The following is an 18867-nucleotide window of genomic DNA, read 5'->3' as shown; positions in this document are numbered from 1 at the left end:
TAATGCTAAAGTCCAAGAATGGCATTAAAGGAGATTACCATAATTCCATGAACCACGAAACATTCAAAGAGTGGTTTTTGAAACAGTTGCACCCAAATATTCCACCAAAATCATTGATAGTAATGGAAAATGCTCCTTACCATTCAAATTGATAAATAAGGCACCAACAAGTCAGATCCGCAAAGCAAATATTATCAAGTGGCTGCAAGAAAGTGGCATTGCCTCCCTCAACAGATTTTAGACTGCGATACAATAGACTCATTCAAAAAACAAATACACACTCACTTACAAGTCACCACAACACTAATAACAACTACACTTGATTCACTTCCCTCCCCTGCACACTCGGCTCCCCCCAACAGCCAACACAAACATGCGTGTTATATGCACTGACATTTTGCCCCGAGTAGTTGAACACCGAATTTCTGTATGTTTTTTTTTTTTTTTTCCATAGGAGCTGCCGATATTCCCCATCTTTCACCTTTTTTTTTTATCAGGTCCACTTAATAAGCAAGACCAGGACCATTTACCATCCTCCGTCTACACTAGGAAACTTTGGAAACTGGAAACTGTTTGCCAATAATATATGATCGACTTCCAAAAAGTTTCCAACTAGCTCGCAAACAGTTGGGAAACATAGAAATAAATCCAACAATGTTATAATTTCGTGGTGGTGTGGATCGACGGGCCGTATGAGGGTTTCCATTCTAGGGTTATTATATAATCATATTCTTCATTCTTTCCAGTACGTGCATAGGCTACCGTATCTCTGGCACCGCTCCTCTGTATGATCTTATTCTATCTTATGCTTTCCGCTCAATTATTATGTTTGTGGAGACTTTTGAGCCATGCCAAGAATCGTAAATAATAAACATTAGATAATAACAACAAGGCCACGAGAAGAGGACGAGGAGGCGTGCAGTGTGTGTGTTTGGTAACCTGCGGAAGAAACAAAAGCAACACTACAGAAGTTTTGGCTAATACGGGAAAAAAAAGAACGAAAGAAGAGGAAAATAGTAGACCCAGACAGTAGAGCCATCAAAGTGTGTGTCAGGGAGTGCCGTTATAAAGGCAAAACTCCCGACTGACTACTACTACTACTACTACTACATGTTCACGGGGACGGCAGGAAAAAAAGGCCCAGAGTAAACAGCAGTTGTTCCGTTCTGAGGCGCTCCTAAGATAGACAGCCACTTCTCAGGTCAGGGGGAGGTGGCGGCGTCCCGGGGCAGCCTGTGAGCCAAAGGAAGGAAGCTGTCTAACAAGTGATCGTGTTTCATGCACACGTTTTTGTCAGTCTGAAAGCTGTGCGTCCTATCCATAGGTCTGTCATAGCGTATTTTGTCTATTCTGTATCATGTTTGTTGATACCTGTCATCGTGTTCCTTGATAATTAACGTGTCCGTTGATATTAAGTACTATATATGTCCCATTATAATTAGCAATATGTTCCCTGGTGGTCAGTGGCACGTCCCTTCATTATCATCACTATGTCCCATATTGATCAGCCCTACGTCCCTTGATATTCACGACCATGTGTTTTAATGGTTTCACCAGTGAAAAACTTATTAATTATTTTCCCATAATAATTGGAACCCTGTCCTTCAATAAATTTCACCATGACCCTAAACAAGTACAATCATGTCCAATAATAATTAACTATGTCCATTAAAAATTACCATTTCCCATAACATTTAACACATGTCCATTAATACTTACCATGTCATATTGTAATTAGTAGGGGAGGGTGGTGATGATTCAGCCACTTTAAATTTTTTTCTTTTTTTTAGAAAAAGAGTTGAAGCAACAGCATAATTTTGTTGATCTCAAAATGTTCCTTCATCATTTGGCTCTGTAGCTCATCAATATCACAGGCGTAGCTATTTCTAGTTTTCAGTAGTAGGTGATGAAACACAAGTTTCTAAATCATCCAAACCATTCCTCCCCGTGGTGATGGTTCTGCCAGAGAGGTGGGATGGTACAGACACTTGTATTACTTGGCATAATCTTAATACAACATAAGTTGGATTAGCTAATAAACAAGAAAATGTCAATTCCAAGGTATTTATGTAAGTACAAATTTATCCTCTTAATAGTTATTGGAAAAAAATATAAATTAACCAAGTTAGCCTTTTATAATTATTGCAATATCTTTAGTTTTTAACTGATATAGTATATAAAATTAATAAATATCATTAAAGAATTAACTGTCTGAACCATTGTGAGTCTATAACAAATAAATGGCTGGCCACACTGCTTCCTTCACAAGAGATAGGTATTTGCGTTCTGTGACAGTATCTTCGCCGTGCATCGCTGCTTCACCATAATAATGCCATATTCATGAAGTGAGAGCTTATGATACTTCTTAGAAATATTACATAGAAAATGAAAAAAAAAAAAAAATTGACCTGCATCAAAATGAGGCTGTGGTTGTCCTGAAGGGGCCAAGGCAACAAAGTGTCACATATTCACACAGGATCTTACAACACTCAGTCCCATGCGTTTTACAATAAATGTAATGTCTGGACAATCCCACAGTCTGAATTATCACCCCTCCTCCCTACCATGGTCCAAGTTGATTAACAAAAACAGAGCATACCGTTATCTTTAAATATTATTCCACTTTCACATAGACTTAATAAATACACAAGAACACTTAAAACCACTACATCTCAGCAACTTTTCCAGGGTGCAAAGACAAGAAGACCTGCCAGTGTGTGTCCTCACTTGTGTGTCTCTGGACTGTGAGTGTGTGCAGGCGCAGCGATGAGTGAGTGCCAGGCGTGGTCGCGGCTGGAGGGTGTGCTGGAGAGGCTGGGAGAGGTGGAGGATGGGGGTGTCATGTTAGTGGTTAGAGATGACACACTGCTCCACAAGCTACACACTCACCTCCACAGACAGCTGCTATGGGCCAGGGATACAGGTAAGAGGCCACAGACATTAGAGATATCTAGAGAGTTAAACTAATTATGTCACCCATTTTTCTGGTTATGATGTCATGCAAAATTTCATAATAAACTCCTCCCAGATGGTTTATTCACTTAAGGAGAAACTAAAACATTCAGAGTGTTAAGAAGGGCTTACCATTTGTTTTGCTGCAGAGGAAAAATAAATTATATGCCCCATTTCTCATCCATATATTCAGTACTAATTACTACCCCCTTCCCCACCTTCAGGACAAGACTGGGGACAGAAGGAAACACTACTACGCTTTATCCAGACATTGTTGGACCCTTCAGTCACTGCCAACACCGGTAACTCTGCTAGCGTAGCTTTGGCCCTCCATGTGTTGGCGTCCCTTGTCACGGTGGAGCCAGACTTCAGCACATTTGAGGAGAGCAAGGTAGGCAGAAGGCAACAGTGTGAGGGCCATGGTGAATTCTTGGAGCTATTCTTTTCATATTTTCAGCATTATAGGGGACAAACAAGACCCAAAAGTAGGAAAGAGCAGCAATGTCCTCCTCACATAAGGGAAACATATGCCAAAAGAATGATTAGATTTAATTTCATAAGTCCCCAGATTCTTTGCTCTTGAAAGTTAAATTTGTAACAAAGAAATGCAACATATGTGCCATCAACATTGACTAACACTGTGTAGATTGAAAACATATTTAATTTTGTCATGTTATCATAATCCAGATTATCTTATTTTATCTATGGTTTTATTGTTATTAGCTTCCTTGGTTATCTTCACTGTATCAAATCTTTCCTCCTCCTCCCAGGCACTGTCCCTGTTCCTGTTATCCTTGCCAAGGGTGAGGAGTGAGCCCAGCCTGGCATCCCCAGCTCTGTCCCTCGCTATGGCCTTCATGGCTCACCCCAATGGTCTCTTCTGGCTCGTCAAGAATGGTGAGGGTGGTCATGCATTATCTTTATCACGTATTTGTTTTAAAATGTCTCTGTTCCTAATTGTATCTCTCCTACTCTCCATCCTCTTTAGATTGGCTGATTTGATACACACTTCTGTCATTCATATTCTTAAACATATCAGGCTCCCACTAAGACTATTCTCCAATGCCACAAAGAAGATTAACTGGGTTTTGCATGGGTGTTGTTCCTGTTCATGGTGCAGAAGTCGTGTAAAACTATCACTAGGATCACAAAACACTCCATGAAAATCCTAGCGACTGCCATGAAGCAAAGTGAGGTATCGAGACATTTAAAAGTACGGGGTTATGTCTCTTCCTCCATCTCCGTCACCACAGGTATCTGGGAGAAGATGCTCCTGCCATGCCTCCGCAGCCCCAGCATCTTTGTACAGCGAGAGGGAGTCAATGTTATTGCGGCATTTATACTTCAGCTTATGGACACGCAGGTAATGCTCTTAGATATTAGGGTAATCACATAGTCCCTGCTTGTCTTTGTTCTCTCTTACAATTATTTTTAACCTTCAAAAGGCTTGCATATACTGTGAAAGTGTATTTACCGTATCTGTGTTTTTTCATAGTTTCCTGAACCCCAGATGTCAGACATTTTCTCTTTTGTAATAACATTTTGCGTCTAAGAATCTAGCTGCATTTTACTTCTCTAAGTTTACCAGTTTGATATACATACTCTGTTAATAGTGATAGTTTAGGTCTGATTTGATTAAGTTAGGTGAGGAGGCTGGCTTGAAGTAAGGTTTTGTTTTTAGCCATTTAATTTTATCACAAATCTTAGTATTTTATTGTTTAGTTTTATTGTCAGCTGATATAACACAACACAGCAAGGCCTCTGTAACCCCCCCCCCTCCCCCCAGCACTTTGAGGGCCTGGTGAAGGATCTGTACCTTCTTGTGGACAAGTTCTGTGAGCTTCAGAGTCACATGGGGAGCACTGCTGAGGCTGAGGAGCTGCGGCAGACTAACCTTAGGGTGCTCAATGTGTTCAAGCAGCTGTACTGGCAGGTGGGTGTGAGGGGGAGAGTTGTGTGGAAGTATGAGGAGGAGGAGGAAGAAAGATGTGGTATGATTTAGAGGGCTAAGTATTGTGTGACGTGAGGTGAATGTGAAGATAGTGAAGGATGAAGGATGTGAGGATGAATATAGGAAGGTTAAAAAAAGGAAATACGTAAATTTGTTGCCTAAAGCACCCATCACTCTCCTCCTACACCTCTCCATTAGCTCCACCTTCTCCTCACAGACGCTGGGCAAGTCCGCAGTTTACTCCAAAATCCGCAACATAGAAGACCTGAACAGCCGCCTCCTGCCCATCCTGCAATACAAAGTCTGCATGAGCTCGGCCACTGGCTTCACCGACCTGCTCATCCTCAACATGCTGCACAAGGTCAGTGAGTATGCAGTGTGTAAAGTTTTTATGAATACTTATTTTACTTTTTTTTTATTAGTAAGTCAGCTCATATTATCCTGCACTTACTACTGACATATATCTTGTTGAAAAGAGGATAGCTATGAGCAGAAAGACAAATTATCTATGCACTTTCATTCTTGTCAATTCCATGATGTGTACTCATCTGGTCATAGGTTAGGGTAGGTCAGTCAAAAGTCACCCATTATAGTACAGTAGAGGCAGTCTTTCTTATGACCCAGCATGTTTAGCATTTTACATTAGTTACATTAGTTATTAGTTTCCCATATTACTACTCTGGAGCTTATCTCTCTCATCACTCAACATGCATAACCTTGCCTGTGAGTGCTCTGTTAGGTAAGGTCAGTTTCAAGTTGCCAATTGTATCACTCACAGTCACATCTTTCTTATTACTCAACATGCATAACCTAACCTGTGAGTGCATTGTTAGGTCAGGTCAGTTCCAAGTTGCCAGTTGTATCACTCACAATCCCATCTTTCTTATCACTTAACATGTATAACCATTGCTAGTCATCCAATGTATTACCCTAGATGTCTACTGTCTTGTGACTCAGCATGTATAACCTTATTAGTGGGTGCATTACTATTGGTGTTTCCAGTTCCAGGAGAAGCTCATCAAGTACGGCATCGTGGAACAGTTTCTTCTGGATTCCCTGTGTGCTGACATGATTGCCCTCACCCGCATGCTGCTGGAACGCGGCTACATGGACGCTTTTGTCAGGTTAGCATGCACTCCCACCTTCCTTTATGTGTGTGTTTCTGTGAGAGGTTGGCATACACTGTCTTTAACCTAACCTAACGGGATGGCATGTACTCCCACCTACTTATATTTGTGTGTGTTTCTGTGAGAGGTTGGCGTACACTGTCTCTAACCTAACCTAATGGGATGGCATGTACTCCCACCTACTTATATTTGTGTGTGTTTGTGTGAGAGGTTGGCATACACTGTCTTTAACCTAACCTAATGGGATGGCATGTACTCCCACCTACTTATATTTGTGTGTGTTTGTGTGTGAGAGGTTGGCATACACTGTCTTTAACCTAACCTAATGGGATGGCATGTACTCCCACCTACTTATATTTGTGTGTGTTTCTGTGAGAGGTTGGCATACACTGTCTCTAACTTAACCTAATGGGATGGCATGTACTCCCACCTACTTATATCTGTGTGTGTGTTTGTGTGTGAGAGGTTGGCATTCACTAACGCTAACTTAACCCTATCTAACCTAATAGAACTAAATGAATGCTTTCTTAATTATACACTCCCACCTATTTATGTTTGTGTATATACATGTGTGTTTGTGTGGGAGAGGTTGGCATACACTAACCCTAATGCAATGAAGCCCAACATAATGGATGGATGATATGGATGCCTTTTCATAATGGTTCATACTCCAACTTACCTATATTTGTGTGTATGTTTGTGACAGGTTGGCATGCACTTTACATAACAACAAAATCATATCTAATAGGGGACACATGTTAGATTTGCATGTACAGTTACTACCAAACAGAACCTTGGTGTGTTTCTGTTATCATGAAAAAGGTCACCCTCTTCTTTGTAGGTCATCGGCAAACATCCACAAGTACTGGGCAGTGATGACGGCCAACATGAAGGAGAAACACAACATTGATCTCACGTCTGTGGAGGCCCTGCTGCACATTGTGACTGCCTTCCAGGTGGGTGGAGGGTGCAGGGGAGGGATGTGCTGTGGCAGAGGAGTATGAAGAAGAGAAGAGATCAGTTATGGTAGGAGAATAGAGATGGAGTTTGGAGAATGAAGAGGTTGATAATGAAAAAAAAGAGTAGAAATTAGAGGAAGTTAAAGCAAAAATATGGAAAAGGAAGAGATTGATAATGGTAGGAGAATAAAGATAAAGGGAAATAAAAGAAGGAGTATGAAGAAGGAAGAAATTAATAATGGTAGTAGAGTTGAGATGTAAGGAAGTAATGGCAAGAGTATAAAGAAGTGAAGATATAAGTTATTGCAGGAAAGTAGAGATTAGAGAAAGTAAAAACAGTAGTATGTTGAAGAAAGAGATTAGTTACAGTAAGAGAGTAGAGATAAAAGGATATAAAAGCAAAAGTATGAAGAAAAAATAAATTAGTTACAGTAAGAAAAGGGAGATCTAAGTTAACCAAATGCTGCAAGTTGTAACATTTTTTTTTCCTTTTCAAGTATAAGTTTTTCATCAGCATAAACCTGTATTCTTTTCTGCAGGTCAGTTCACTGCTGGCACTTTACCAGTCGTGCTTGGAGGTGATGATCGAGGTGTGGCCGGAGAAGCTGAAGATCATGAATCGCTGGAGGGATGAGGTGCACAGCCGCATCAAGACCAAGGAGGAAGTCAAGGTGATGTGCTAGAGTTTGACTGTGTCCTAGTGTTTGTATTTATTTATTTATATATATATTTTTTGGTCAGTAATGCTCCTGTAAAAAGAAAATGGAGAAAGATGCCTAAAAAATGTATGTTTCCTTTCATATACTACAACAAAGAAAGAAAGAAAGAGAAAAAAAGCAAACAGGATGTAATTGTTTCTTGTATAGATCATAATCAAGTGTGAGGGGAAGGGAGGGAGCAGAGTAGAGAGGAAGGAGAGGAAGGGAGCAGAGTGGAGAGGAAGGAGAGGGAGGGAGCAGAGTAGAGAGGAAGGAGAGGGAGGGAGCAGAGTAGAGAGGAAGGAGAGGGAGGGAGCAGAGTAGAGAGGAAGGAGAGGAAGGGAGCAGAGTGGAGAGGAAGGAGAGGGAGGGAGGAGAACAAAAAAGGAGATGGAAACATGACTGAAAAGAACTAGAAAATATCAACAAAAGAAGATTAGATGGAAACTCACATTATTGAAAGGCATGAATGAATTTAAATACACAGCTGTGATAACAAATGGAATATATCGATAGGTGAAGAAAATAAGATGACAATGACCGTTATTTGAATGCTCTCTCTCCAGAATGAGGCTGGGAGGCTTGAGAGGCAAATGGTGGCATCGTTCTGCAAAGACTCGCTGGACACTGTACTCGTGGCCATGACCTGCATCAATGCCGTCATCGCCAACGCAGACCACCTCAATCCTGTGAGTGTGCACGCAGGGCTGTTTATCCTTTTCCTCTTTTTCTTTTCTTTTCTTCTTTTTTTCATTTAGCTTTCTTATTTTCCCTTATGAGGTTGGACAGGCTCTGAGTCCCTCCCACTCATAACAATCACATTCTCTCTCCTCCCTGGTGTTCATCCTTCTCATGTCTTCCTCAACACACTGTCTTCAGGCATGGCTGATTATTGTCTGCCCCAAACTTAACCCTATTTATTTTCTGCAAGGAAGACAGCTCAAGGGCAAAAATAAAAATATACAGAAAAAATAGCCTACCTTACCTTTTTGTCTGTTCTCTTGTCCTTATACTTGCATCAGGTCTCTTCTTTTAATTTAGCATTCTCACAGGCTACAAGTCTCTCCCACTTTTGATGATTGTATAATACTTTCAATATATGTTTGCATTTTCTCTCTGTCCTACAACTTGCATCATGTCTTTTTTTCTTTTCATTTAACATTCTAATATTCCCTTATGGGGTTGGATGGATTATGAGTCTCTCCCACTCTTAACAATCATATAAAACTTTCAACGGTGTTTCTATATTTTCTCCCATGACTAAAACTCCCATGTCCTAAAACTTTCATCATGTCTTTGTTTCTTTTCATTCAACATTCTTATATTCTCGTATGGGGTTGGAGGGGCTAAAGTCTCTCCCACTCTTGACAATCATATAATACTTTCATCATGTATTTATTTTTTCTCCCATGACCCTCCTCTCATCAGTGCACTCTCACCTCTCTCTCCTTTGCAGGCCTGTGCTGTGACGCTGTTCCAGGGGCTGACCTTCATGATGTGTTCCCAAGCCTCGCCGTCCTCCCCCATGAGACACCATGTGGGACTGCAGAGGGCTGTCATAGATAGCCTGAGGGTGCTAGTGGAGAAGTACGTACCAGAGAGACACAGACCAACAGATAGACAGAGAAACAATTACAAGAACAAGATTTGAGGATAGAGGAATGAAAGGACTGAGTATGCAAGGATTGAGTGTATGGATAGGAGTGAATGGAGACTTCTTGCTGTGTCACCCCTCCAAAAATAGTCCAAGGAATGAACATCAGAGGAGACAGATATAGTGTGAGAGGTGAAGAAATAGATAGGAATAATGAGATATTGGTACTGTTTTGTGGCTTTCATCTTCTAATTATCTCTCATGATGATGATGGTTGTGGACACTGATTAAATTGATGATGATAATGATGTAAAAAAGACAGAGAAACAGACATAGAGGCAAAAAAGGGACAGAAACTAAGATATGTTAATTGCACTTTATTTCTTTTGTCTTGTAATCTCTAGTAACGATGATGATAGTTGAGGAATAATATGGTGGTTTGTGTGCTGAATAACAATGTACTGAGTGTCAATGTTTCTCCCTCGTCCAGGTTCAACATAGACTGGAGGAAGTGTTACGCATCCGTGTGCCTGATGGGGAAGCTGTGTGACATGGCGCAGATCCCTGGCCTCTCCTCACAGGTGGGCACACACACACACACACACTAGAATTATAGCTTCACAAATTTTAGAAACAATATGATAAAATGTGTAAGAAAGGAGATTATTTACCTGACTCAGTTCTTTGCATTAAACAGAATTGCCAACATCTCTTTCACTCTCCCATTCTGTCTAGTTTTTTGAAAGACTACACGTGCACATCAGCCTTATTCTCCAGTTGGTTCTACCCTCACCTCCTACCTTCCTCATTCTCCTCTCACCATTAACCCTCAGCCATCCTCCATGTCCAAATCACCTCACACTTTTATTACAAGTCTTATGGCTAATCCTGCTCTGCCCCTTGTAATAATAGTAATAACAATAATCATGATAACTCTACCCCCTCTGTGTCCCAGGTGAAGGTGTGCTCTCTGAAGGCCATGAACACCTGCATCAACGGCTTCCTTCCCCCGGTGATGTCCATGCTGGTGAACAGTGGCAGCTTGGAGCACAATAGTGTGGAGCAGCTGGGCCAGGTGAGGGAGAGAGAGACTGACTTATTATTGGTAAAGAGAAAGAGTGAGGGATGGGCTTACTATTGGCCAAAAGAGAGACGGACTTATTATTGGTAAAGAGTGAGGGATGGGCTTACTATTGGCCAAGAGAGAGAGACTGACTTATTATTGGCCAAGAGAAAGAGTGAGGGATGGGCTTACTATTGGCCAAACAAGAGAGAGAGAGAGAGAGAGAGAGATAGAATAACTTGATTATCTTTAAAAAAAATTAGCTCTTGAATATTATTGACAGAGGAGGGAGAGAGAGGCTAATTACTGACTTAAAAAAAATTGTTATAGCTATAGTAGGTTTGTGTCTATATGTGTGTATAAATAGAAAATTAAACTTATTGTTGACCAAGTTTTCAATAAAATTAGTCTGGTAAAGGAAACAGACTAGGGAATAAATAGTAGATATTAGTAATGTGGCAATATGAAGGTCCTATAAAAAGAAACGATCACCCAAAAGAAACATTTAGTTCCAAGAGGTGGCGGTAACATATTTCCTCCCACCAGTATATGAACCCCCCAAAAAGTATGTACGCATGCAGCCCTCCCCTCTGCACCCCTCCCTTCCAGGTGTTGGCGTTGTACCTGGGTGACATGGAGTGGGAGGTGCGAGACTCTGCCCTCGAGGTTGTCATCACTTGCATGAAGCTGGCCAAGGAAAGTGAGTGGCTGAGATTATAGCTCTTGATTGTTTAAATGAAGTTGTGCCTCACAGTTTCAGCTTACCTAAATTTTTATTAGGGAAATTTCTGTTCACCACCAATTTTCTTTTCTTCGTTTTTCTTTTTACCTTATATCTACTCACTATTTGTAAATCAAGGGGTTTAATGTTACTTCTGTCCAGTGTTAGTGAATAGGTATGCTGTTCAATGCTACTTTAAGCAAAAAATGTTTACATACCTTGCCCCTCATATCCTCTTTTACATGATCAGTAAGTGCCTTGGTTTCTTGATATATTGGTGGTTTCTGCCTATTGTTAGAGTGAGTGGGTATGCTGTCCAGTGCTACTTTATATTGAACTGGGACAATTTATATTTATTTCCTCCAACCTCCTGTGCCCCATAATCAGCACTCAATTTCTAATGTTTTGTTATCATTTGCATTAATCTTTTTGTCCCCTGAATGTACCAAATAACAGTATGTGTAGTGTAACCATTTTTTTCTCTCATCTCTCTCTGCTGCACCCCAGAGTACCCTCACTTCGTGGACTGGCTGCTGCGTCACCACCTCAACACTGCCGTCATCACCGCTCTTGGGGATGTAGAGGGCTACGTCAGGGCCAGCGCCTTCACCGTCCTTTCCAACATCATCTCCATCGACAAGGTGCCACTCAAGGCATTAGGTTGTTACAGAGAGACACTTAGATGCATGTAAAGTGGTGTCAAGGTTAGGTTGGTTTGGGTTTGGTCAGGTTCAGCTTGGGTTAGGTGTACTTTGGGTTGATTTGGATGAGTTAAAGTGGGGTGGAGCAGAGAAGGGTAGGGTGTGTGTGAGTGTGTGTGTGTGAGAGAAAGAAATGGAGATACAGATTCAGGTTAACATGTTTATATCATGCTTCTAAGAGAGACCTGTAAATATGTAACTGTCTTTGTGCTTTTAAATCATGCTAAGCCTTGTGTGCATGTTTGTTGCAGGTTTGGTGTGAGCTGCAGGATGAAAATCTGCCTCACCGAGCTCTGTCTGCCGCACTGACCGAAGGGGAGGCGTCCGTAAGAAGGGCCGCACTCATACTGGTGCAGGAGCTGTTCCTTGCTGGGAAGTACAGGTGGGATGCATTGGCTGTTCTTATTTTCCTTTACTGCACTCTTCCTTCCTTCCCGATCTCCTTTTATCACCCTTTCTTTCATTACTTTCCTTGTTGCTTTTGATTCCTCCCAACTGTTGACTTTTTATTCTTGCTAATCATTACTTTTCCTCTGCTTGGTATTCTCCTTGTACTGTACTCCTCCTTTTTCTATCCCCCTCGATTACATATTATTTGATTTTTATTGTCATTGCTTTTATTCCTGGTAACCATTATTGTCTTCTGCTGTTTATACATTCCTCCCTTTGCTATACTTGTTATCCTTCTCCTCCTCATTTCTACTGTACCCTTGCCATCTCTTCTTCATCTACATCTTTGTTGACTATATTCCTACTCGTTCTTTTATAATTAAATGTATGGAAAGCTTTTAGATTAAATCCCTCACCTCCTCCACCTCTTTCTGTACCACCAGTGAGGCTGAAATGAGCAGTCTGGTGGTGCGAGTGGTGCAGCACTGCGGCGAGGACCCAGACGATGAGGTGAGACTGGCTGCCCTCGACTTCATCCATGCACACATCCTCTGGTCACTCAACAAGGCTGGTATGTTTGTGTGTGTGCTTCCTGAATCTCTCATCCTTGTATGTAGAAAACCTTGCCTTAATTTCTCATCCTTGTATGTAGAAAACCTTACTGTAATCTCTCATCCTTGTACATAGAAAACCTTGCCTTAATTTCTTTCTCATCCTTGTATGTAGAAAACCTTACTGTAATCTCTCATCCTTGTATGTAGAAAACCTTCCCTAAATCTCTCATCCTTGTCTACAGGCATGGTAGATGGTGAGTTTCCGTCCGTCACATTCAGCCGAGGCAAGATCATCAAGCTGGATTCTGAGGAGGTGAAGAGCCGGGTGGTGGATGTGCTGACCTGGTGAGTGCTCCCTAACACCTCATCCCCCTTCTTCTCTCACCCTTTTCTTTTTCTTCCTCTTTCTTGCATTTCTCTTCTCGTTCAATGTCCTTATTTTCCCTTGTGGGGTTGGATGACAATCATATACCCTTCCTCTACACACTGTCTCTATGTCTTCTTCAGTCTTCCAGCTGGACTCCTCTCTTGTACCTCTATATACCTCTGTAGCTCTTCTGAGTACATGGCCCTCCTCCCTCCCCTTGATGTGCCCATACCATCTTTCTTGTCAGTCTTCATTATTTTCCTCCTTTCTCTTATCTTCCTCTTCTTCCTTCTCCTCATTGCTCTGTCTTCCTGGTTTTACCCTTTTTTCTTCAAGCTATTAGGAATCTTATTATAATGGAACCTTCCTATACATGTATATTTATGTTCGGCAGGATGTGTGATTGTGGGTACCTGTGTGTTCTTCTGTCGGGCCGTCGTGACCTGGTTACCCCGGTGGCTGTGAGGGCGAGGGACGTCTTCTGCTTCCTCAATGACCTTGTGACCCGATACCACATTACCCAGGAAGACAGCGGTGGGGGGTCAGTGTTTTCTCTACTTCATACCTTTGTTTATTTGTCTTAACCTTTTCCATTGCCATTCATGTTTATCTTTTGTAATTGTTTCTCACTCCTGTTTTTTTTATTTTCTGGTATGTCTTTTCTCTCCCTCTCCTCTTCATCTTCTTTAGTTATACATTCTTACCTCTCATTTTCTTTTTGTCTGTCTTTCTTTGTCCTCACTTTTTTCATCTTCCTGTGTGTCTTCTCTCCCTCTCCCCTTTTCATCTTCTTCAGTTACACATTTTTTTTCTGTCTATTTATTTGTCCTCAATACTTTTCATCTTTGCCCATCTTCCACCTCCCTTCTCTATCTGTGTAACGTTACCTCTTTTTCTCTATACCTCCCGCTCCCAACCTTCCCTATGCATGCTGAGTCATATTCTTTCTTTCAACAGAGGTCAAAGCAGAATAGGAGTGGGTAGAAGCCGAGGCAGTGCAGGACAAGAGAAGAAGCAACAATCACCTCCGCCTCAGCCCACCAAGGAGTCAACAAAGGCACCACCAGAAGAGACAGTCACCAGCCACCTCGACCAGATAGACAAGACCATCAATGAAATACTGAGCTCGTCGGCGCTGGAAAATGTGGCTACGTATGTATGAGGTGGAGGATGCTGGGGAAGGCCTTTGTTTTGCAGTGGACTGGTAATGGCTGAAGATAATGTTGTCCTGTATCTAGGATTTGTGTTTTCTTATTTTTAAGCTTTCAAGGAAATTTCGATGATTTCCACAAACTTTAACCCTCTCGCGCACGATGACACGTTTCGCGTCATCAAAGGGTAAAAGGTCCTGGCGCACGATGACGTGAAACGTGTCATAAAAGATAAAAAAATTGATTAAAAATTAAGTTTTCGGTGAAAGTGCGTCAAATTTGGGAGCGTCATTTGTTGGGATAAGTTTCTTAATGCTAACATATGGCAACCTTTCTAAGGAGCGTAGATGAGGAGCTTTGAGCGATTTTTATGTGTTAGCCTACTCTGACGGGAGAGGAAAAAATACAGTTTTCTCGGTGTAACTCGGGAACTAATAGGTGTACAAGAAATTTGAGGATACCACAAGAATCCTTACTAAATTCCGCTGTAGTGTTCTTCTTAGCCAGGACACTGATGGAAAAGCACAGTCAAGCAGTCCTAGGTTTATTTATACGCATTAATGTACGCGGTCAGAGGCGGCGACGGTGCGTGAATGCACGAGAGGGAGGAAGTGTGATGCGTGTGGAAGTTGTAGGGAGACTGGTGGTTCTGACTTGACCTCGCAGGCCTCGGGGCAGGATTAGCGAGTCTCGGAACTGGCAGCAGCTGGATAGGATTATTACTGCCCGCAGGTGTGCTGGAGGTGGGGTCCTTGAGTCTTTTCCTGGAGATTAGTTTTGTAGGGCAGAGCAGCAGCTGTGTGGGGGAGGAGAACCAGGTGCTGCTGCGAGGACGCTACACCGCTTTGAAACATATATTCAGCTAAAAAAGTTGGCCCACAAAATTTCAAGCTAGCGAGTGGGGAAGAGTTGGTACTTCGGATTTATTGTCTACAATACTCTATAGGGAGACTTTAAACAAGTTTGTATTGTTTATATATATATTTTACTCTATTTTTATTTGCACATGTTCTAGTACAAGTCTTTATGAAGCCATTGATACCAAATTTATTGGGGTACGATATATCTGTGAGGGTAAAATACGTCCGGGAATGTAGAGTATCGCAGTGGCAAAAAAAGGCCGGTCGGGCCTGAGAAATGTATGATGAGCAGAACAGAAACTTATTGGAAACTTACGGTGCACGAGAGGGTTAAATTTGTGGTTGTATTCTTTTACTTTCATTTGCTGTTCCATTACCAAGTCTTTCCATTCAATTTTTAACACTACTAAACATTATCTTCCTTTGTGTTCCTTCCTGTTCCCCAAATCACCTCTGTTCTACTTTTTCTCTACCAAATGTATTCTTCCCATTTTAAGCACTTTTGAACTTTCCCTTTCCTTCATACCATTTTATTCAACACTTAGCTACGAAAGTCTTCCTGAATCTTATCTTCCTCCATGTCCCTTCTTGTCCTACACTTCCCTATTGTTACTAATGTTCCCATTTACAGAATAAGGCGTCAGGAACACCCCAACAACCTGCACTGCGTTCCCTCTCCTTCCTCCCCAATCTCCCCAAAGAAGATGGTTCTCACTCCCAAGGAGATACCCCCTGCCTGCCCTGCCCTGCCCCTCACCTCCCTGCTACAGGCATGCTCCACCCTCTGCCAGCCCTCCTGCGCCAAGGCAGGTTAGTAAAGCGGCTGTGTTGGGTCTTACTGGTAGTTTTTACCAGCTGGGGAAGCAAGATGGTGTTTGTTTCATATAAGCAGGACTACTTTTGTAATAAAGGAAATTAAAGCATTCCAAGCACTATCTGATGACAATGAAGAAATCAACTGTTTTAAAATCTGTCTCAAAATTATCAATTTGGATCTTACTTAAACTCAATTACGCACGCATACATGTGGGTGCATACACACGAGAGATTGTAATCCATGAATTATGCAATGTTTGTTTAGGTTTTATCAAAGGATTGATCATTCTGGTGAAGAAATTAGTATGGGAGTGTCAGTCCTTGCTTAAGGCCACAAGTAACTCACTACTGATTGCTCTTAACCTCCAGATGAGAGGTACCAGATCATGGAAATGATCTCTCTTCTTGACGACATCCTTCTGGAGGGTGAGCGGCAGCAGAGCCACTTGGATGACCAGCGGCTGAGGGACTGTTACTGAGCCTCAGCCTCATCCTGTACTACAAGTGTTGGCTGTGGTTGATCTGTAGGTAATGGTGTGTATAGTACTATGGGCAGCTGGACCTGTTATAAAATAGTAGGTCACAACTCTTAGCTGCAGCTTAACCCATCTTATCTTTTTACTGGGCACTGCTTTGTTTCAGCGAGTCTGTTGAAAACAATGCTATCCTCTTAGTTTTATTACCTGTAACGTGCTTATAGTGACAGCATAAGAGGGGAATTTCCTTATTTTCTTGTTGGTAAATAACAATGAGTATATGGATTGCATTTGTTCTCCCCTGTTGGTGAAAACATATCAAGAAAATGTGTTCTAGCACAGTCTATAGGAATGACATGTCAAAGCTGTTGTGAGCATTGTTTTTGTCAATCCCTGGAATAGATGAGTGTTGCTTGCTAGTTCTAGAAAGAGCTTGGGGTATGGTCAGTAGTTTGTATGCACTACCTTTGTACTACTCATCACAAAAAAATGTAAATTAAGCCAGCCCGTCTTTATTTTGGAGATGGCTGGGGTGGTGCAGATGTGGCTTCTGCCCTTGGAAGCAGGTCTGGGGTAAGCTTTCAGAGGGTTCTGCATGTGACCCCTGGAACATTCTGAGCCTCGCGGAGGATCACAGATTGCCTCACTCATTGAATGATCTCAAAAGGCTGAAAGTGGATAAAATGGGACTGAAATGAGCCTGAGTGGCAATATCAGAATTTTGGGATACACCCATTATTGGCCCAGCATGAGCAATGATACCTATTTTATGGGCAGTAGCTACTGGCATCACCAGCCATTCACTTTCAAAGTTACTATAGTTGATGAGCACATAATACAAGTGAGGCTGAAGCTTATTTTGATGCCTTTTACTGCAATTTATGTTCCTACGAAGATACATGAACGAGACGAGTGACTCCCTCAGGATGCATTCCTTATCTTGGCAACTTCAATACTACTACTGGCTGGGCACGCTGGCCAGGAGTTGTGTGTTGGTGCCTGGGATGGTACCAGGAGCACTAATAGTTCTCTCATTTTGAATTTTGTGAGATCCAAAAATTCATACAAATGCAGTATTCTGTCATGGATTTGCAATAAAAAAATTCAAATCATGCCAACGCACAGTACAATTTAAATCTGAATTCCACTACTCGAGGTGAAGACCCAATATTTGTGCCTTTGTTCACCTGCACTGTGATTATACACATAAGGTTGCTACTTTTTAGTGTCAAGTTTATTTTTCATTTTAGGGTAAAAATCATCATCATCATCATCATCTTGCCATTACTAGTCCACTGCAGGACAAAGGCCTTTCCCAACATTCTACACCTCTGTCTGATGTTAAGCACTAGTGCCCTGGGTAATAGCAGGCTAAAACTAAGGACCAGTTTATAATGAGTTCCTATTGTTAATGATTGTATTCCTTTGACTTTTATATTTTTGAGCAATAAATGAATATATTTAAGACTTAGTTATTTACCTCAACCCCAGGCCGATTCCTTGTAATGGGGAACTTTCAACACTGCTGCTATGTAGAGGGCAGCATGTAATAGGCACACCTAACACCACCGAATGTGGGGGACAAACTTGGCGAAGGGACTTTTGGGCAGCCATAGGCGGAAGCAAGCTAAAGAGTAGCCTATCCAGATATTTTGTTTTTACTTATTAATGATCCACGAGACATCCTAGAGTTAAATCAAAGTACGTGCTTATCTTTGTATTCATTCATACACACACTGGTAATATTTCTGTGGAGTCTGATTCACTTATTTGAGTGAAATCCTACTGTGATGAACAGTCACAAATTCGTGTCACTAGTAAAAATGAAACTATATAGTAATGTAAGTTTTGCCTCCATGAAATATATATATATATATATATATATATATATATATATATATATATATATATATATATATATATATATATATATATATATATATATATATATATATATATATATATATATATATATATATATATATATATATATATATATATATAAGCTCATGAAGTCACAGTAAGTGACATCACCTGCTTTGCACAGTAAAAATATGCTATTTAAGGTATCTGATACCTGCAAAATGGCGTATGATGCTGACTAGGGCCACAGACTGTTGCCAGATTGTCGTACTCAACCGGTTATATTTCCCGACTTTCTGCCCCCAAACTGTCTTCTGGGCTCCAATAATGAACTCATTCATAGTTATCGTTAACCCCTTCACTGCGGCCGGCCCAAAGCAGCGCCCCGCACCATTATCCAGGATCACCACGTGCGCCAATTTTCAGATCTTGCTATTGAATATTCAGGTAACTCTCGATTTACACGAGTATTGTGTCCTTGAAGAGGTCGCGAAAATCAAAAACAATGTAAGTCAAACAAGAGGTAGGTTTCTATTGAAAAATAAATATTCACTACATTCAGGAGAGAGAGAGTGAGAGAGAGAATATCCATATCACTGAGATATCCACTCAGGCACTCAGTCT

General features: G+C 41.3%; 1 protein-coding gene across 1 annotated transcript; it reads left to right on the top strand.

Annotated features, from left to right (window-relative positions):
* The first annotated feature begins 904 nt into the window (after nt 1-904).
* Nucleotides 905-17845, top strand: LOC126997049 (uncharacterized). Its single transcript, XM_050858086.1, has 23 exons — nt 905-1324; nt 2689-2923; nt 3177-3343; nt 3723-3849; nt 4206-4315; nt 4739-4885; nt 5121-5264; nt 5906-6027; nt 6872-6986; nt 7529-7660; nt 8254-8376; nt 9144-9274; nt 9772-9862; nt 10237-10356; nt 10954-11044; nt 11573-11706; nt 12018-12148; nt 12600-12727; nt 12953-13055; nt 13472-13618; nt 14035-14229; nt 15720-15898; nt 16274-17845. Exons 2-23 carry the CDS (start codon nt 2767-2769, stop codon nt 16381-16383), a joined length of 2904 nt encoding a protein of 967 aa, XP_050714043.1. The 5' UTR covers nt 905-1324; nt 2689-2766; the 3' UTR covers nt 16384-17845.
* Nucleotides 17846-18867: the final 1022 nt, after the last annotated feature.

This window comes from Eriocheir sinensis, chromosome 11 (assembly GCF_024679095.1).
Source record: "Eriocheir sinensis breed Jianghai 21 chromosome 11, ASM2467909v1, whole genome shotgun sequence".
In the NCBI taxonomy this organism is placed as follows: Eukaryota; Metazoa; Arthropoda; class Malacostraca; order Decapoda; family Varunidae; genus Eriocheir; species Eriocheir sinensis.
Note: the sequence above shows the minus strand (reverse complement) of the source record. Positions and strands in the feature narration are given on the sequence as shown.

What these genes read in the sequence shown, in the direction of transcription:
- LOC126997049 (XM_050858086.1), top strand. Translation starts at nt 2,767, where the DNA reads ATGAGTGAGTGCCAGGCGTGGTCGCGGCTGGAGGGTGTGCTGGAGAGG. An exon ending in CTTCTGGCTCGTCAAGAATG is followed by an intron (nt 3,850 to 4,205) that starts GTGAGGGTGGTC and finishes CCGTCACCACAG; the next exon opens with GTATCTGGGAGAAGATGCTC. An exon ending in TTCCTTGCTGGGAAGTACAG is followed by an intron (nt 12,149 to 12,599) that starts GTGGGATGCATT and finishes CTGTACCACCAG; the next exon opens with TGAGGCTGAAATGAGCAGTC.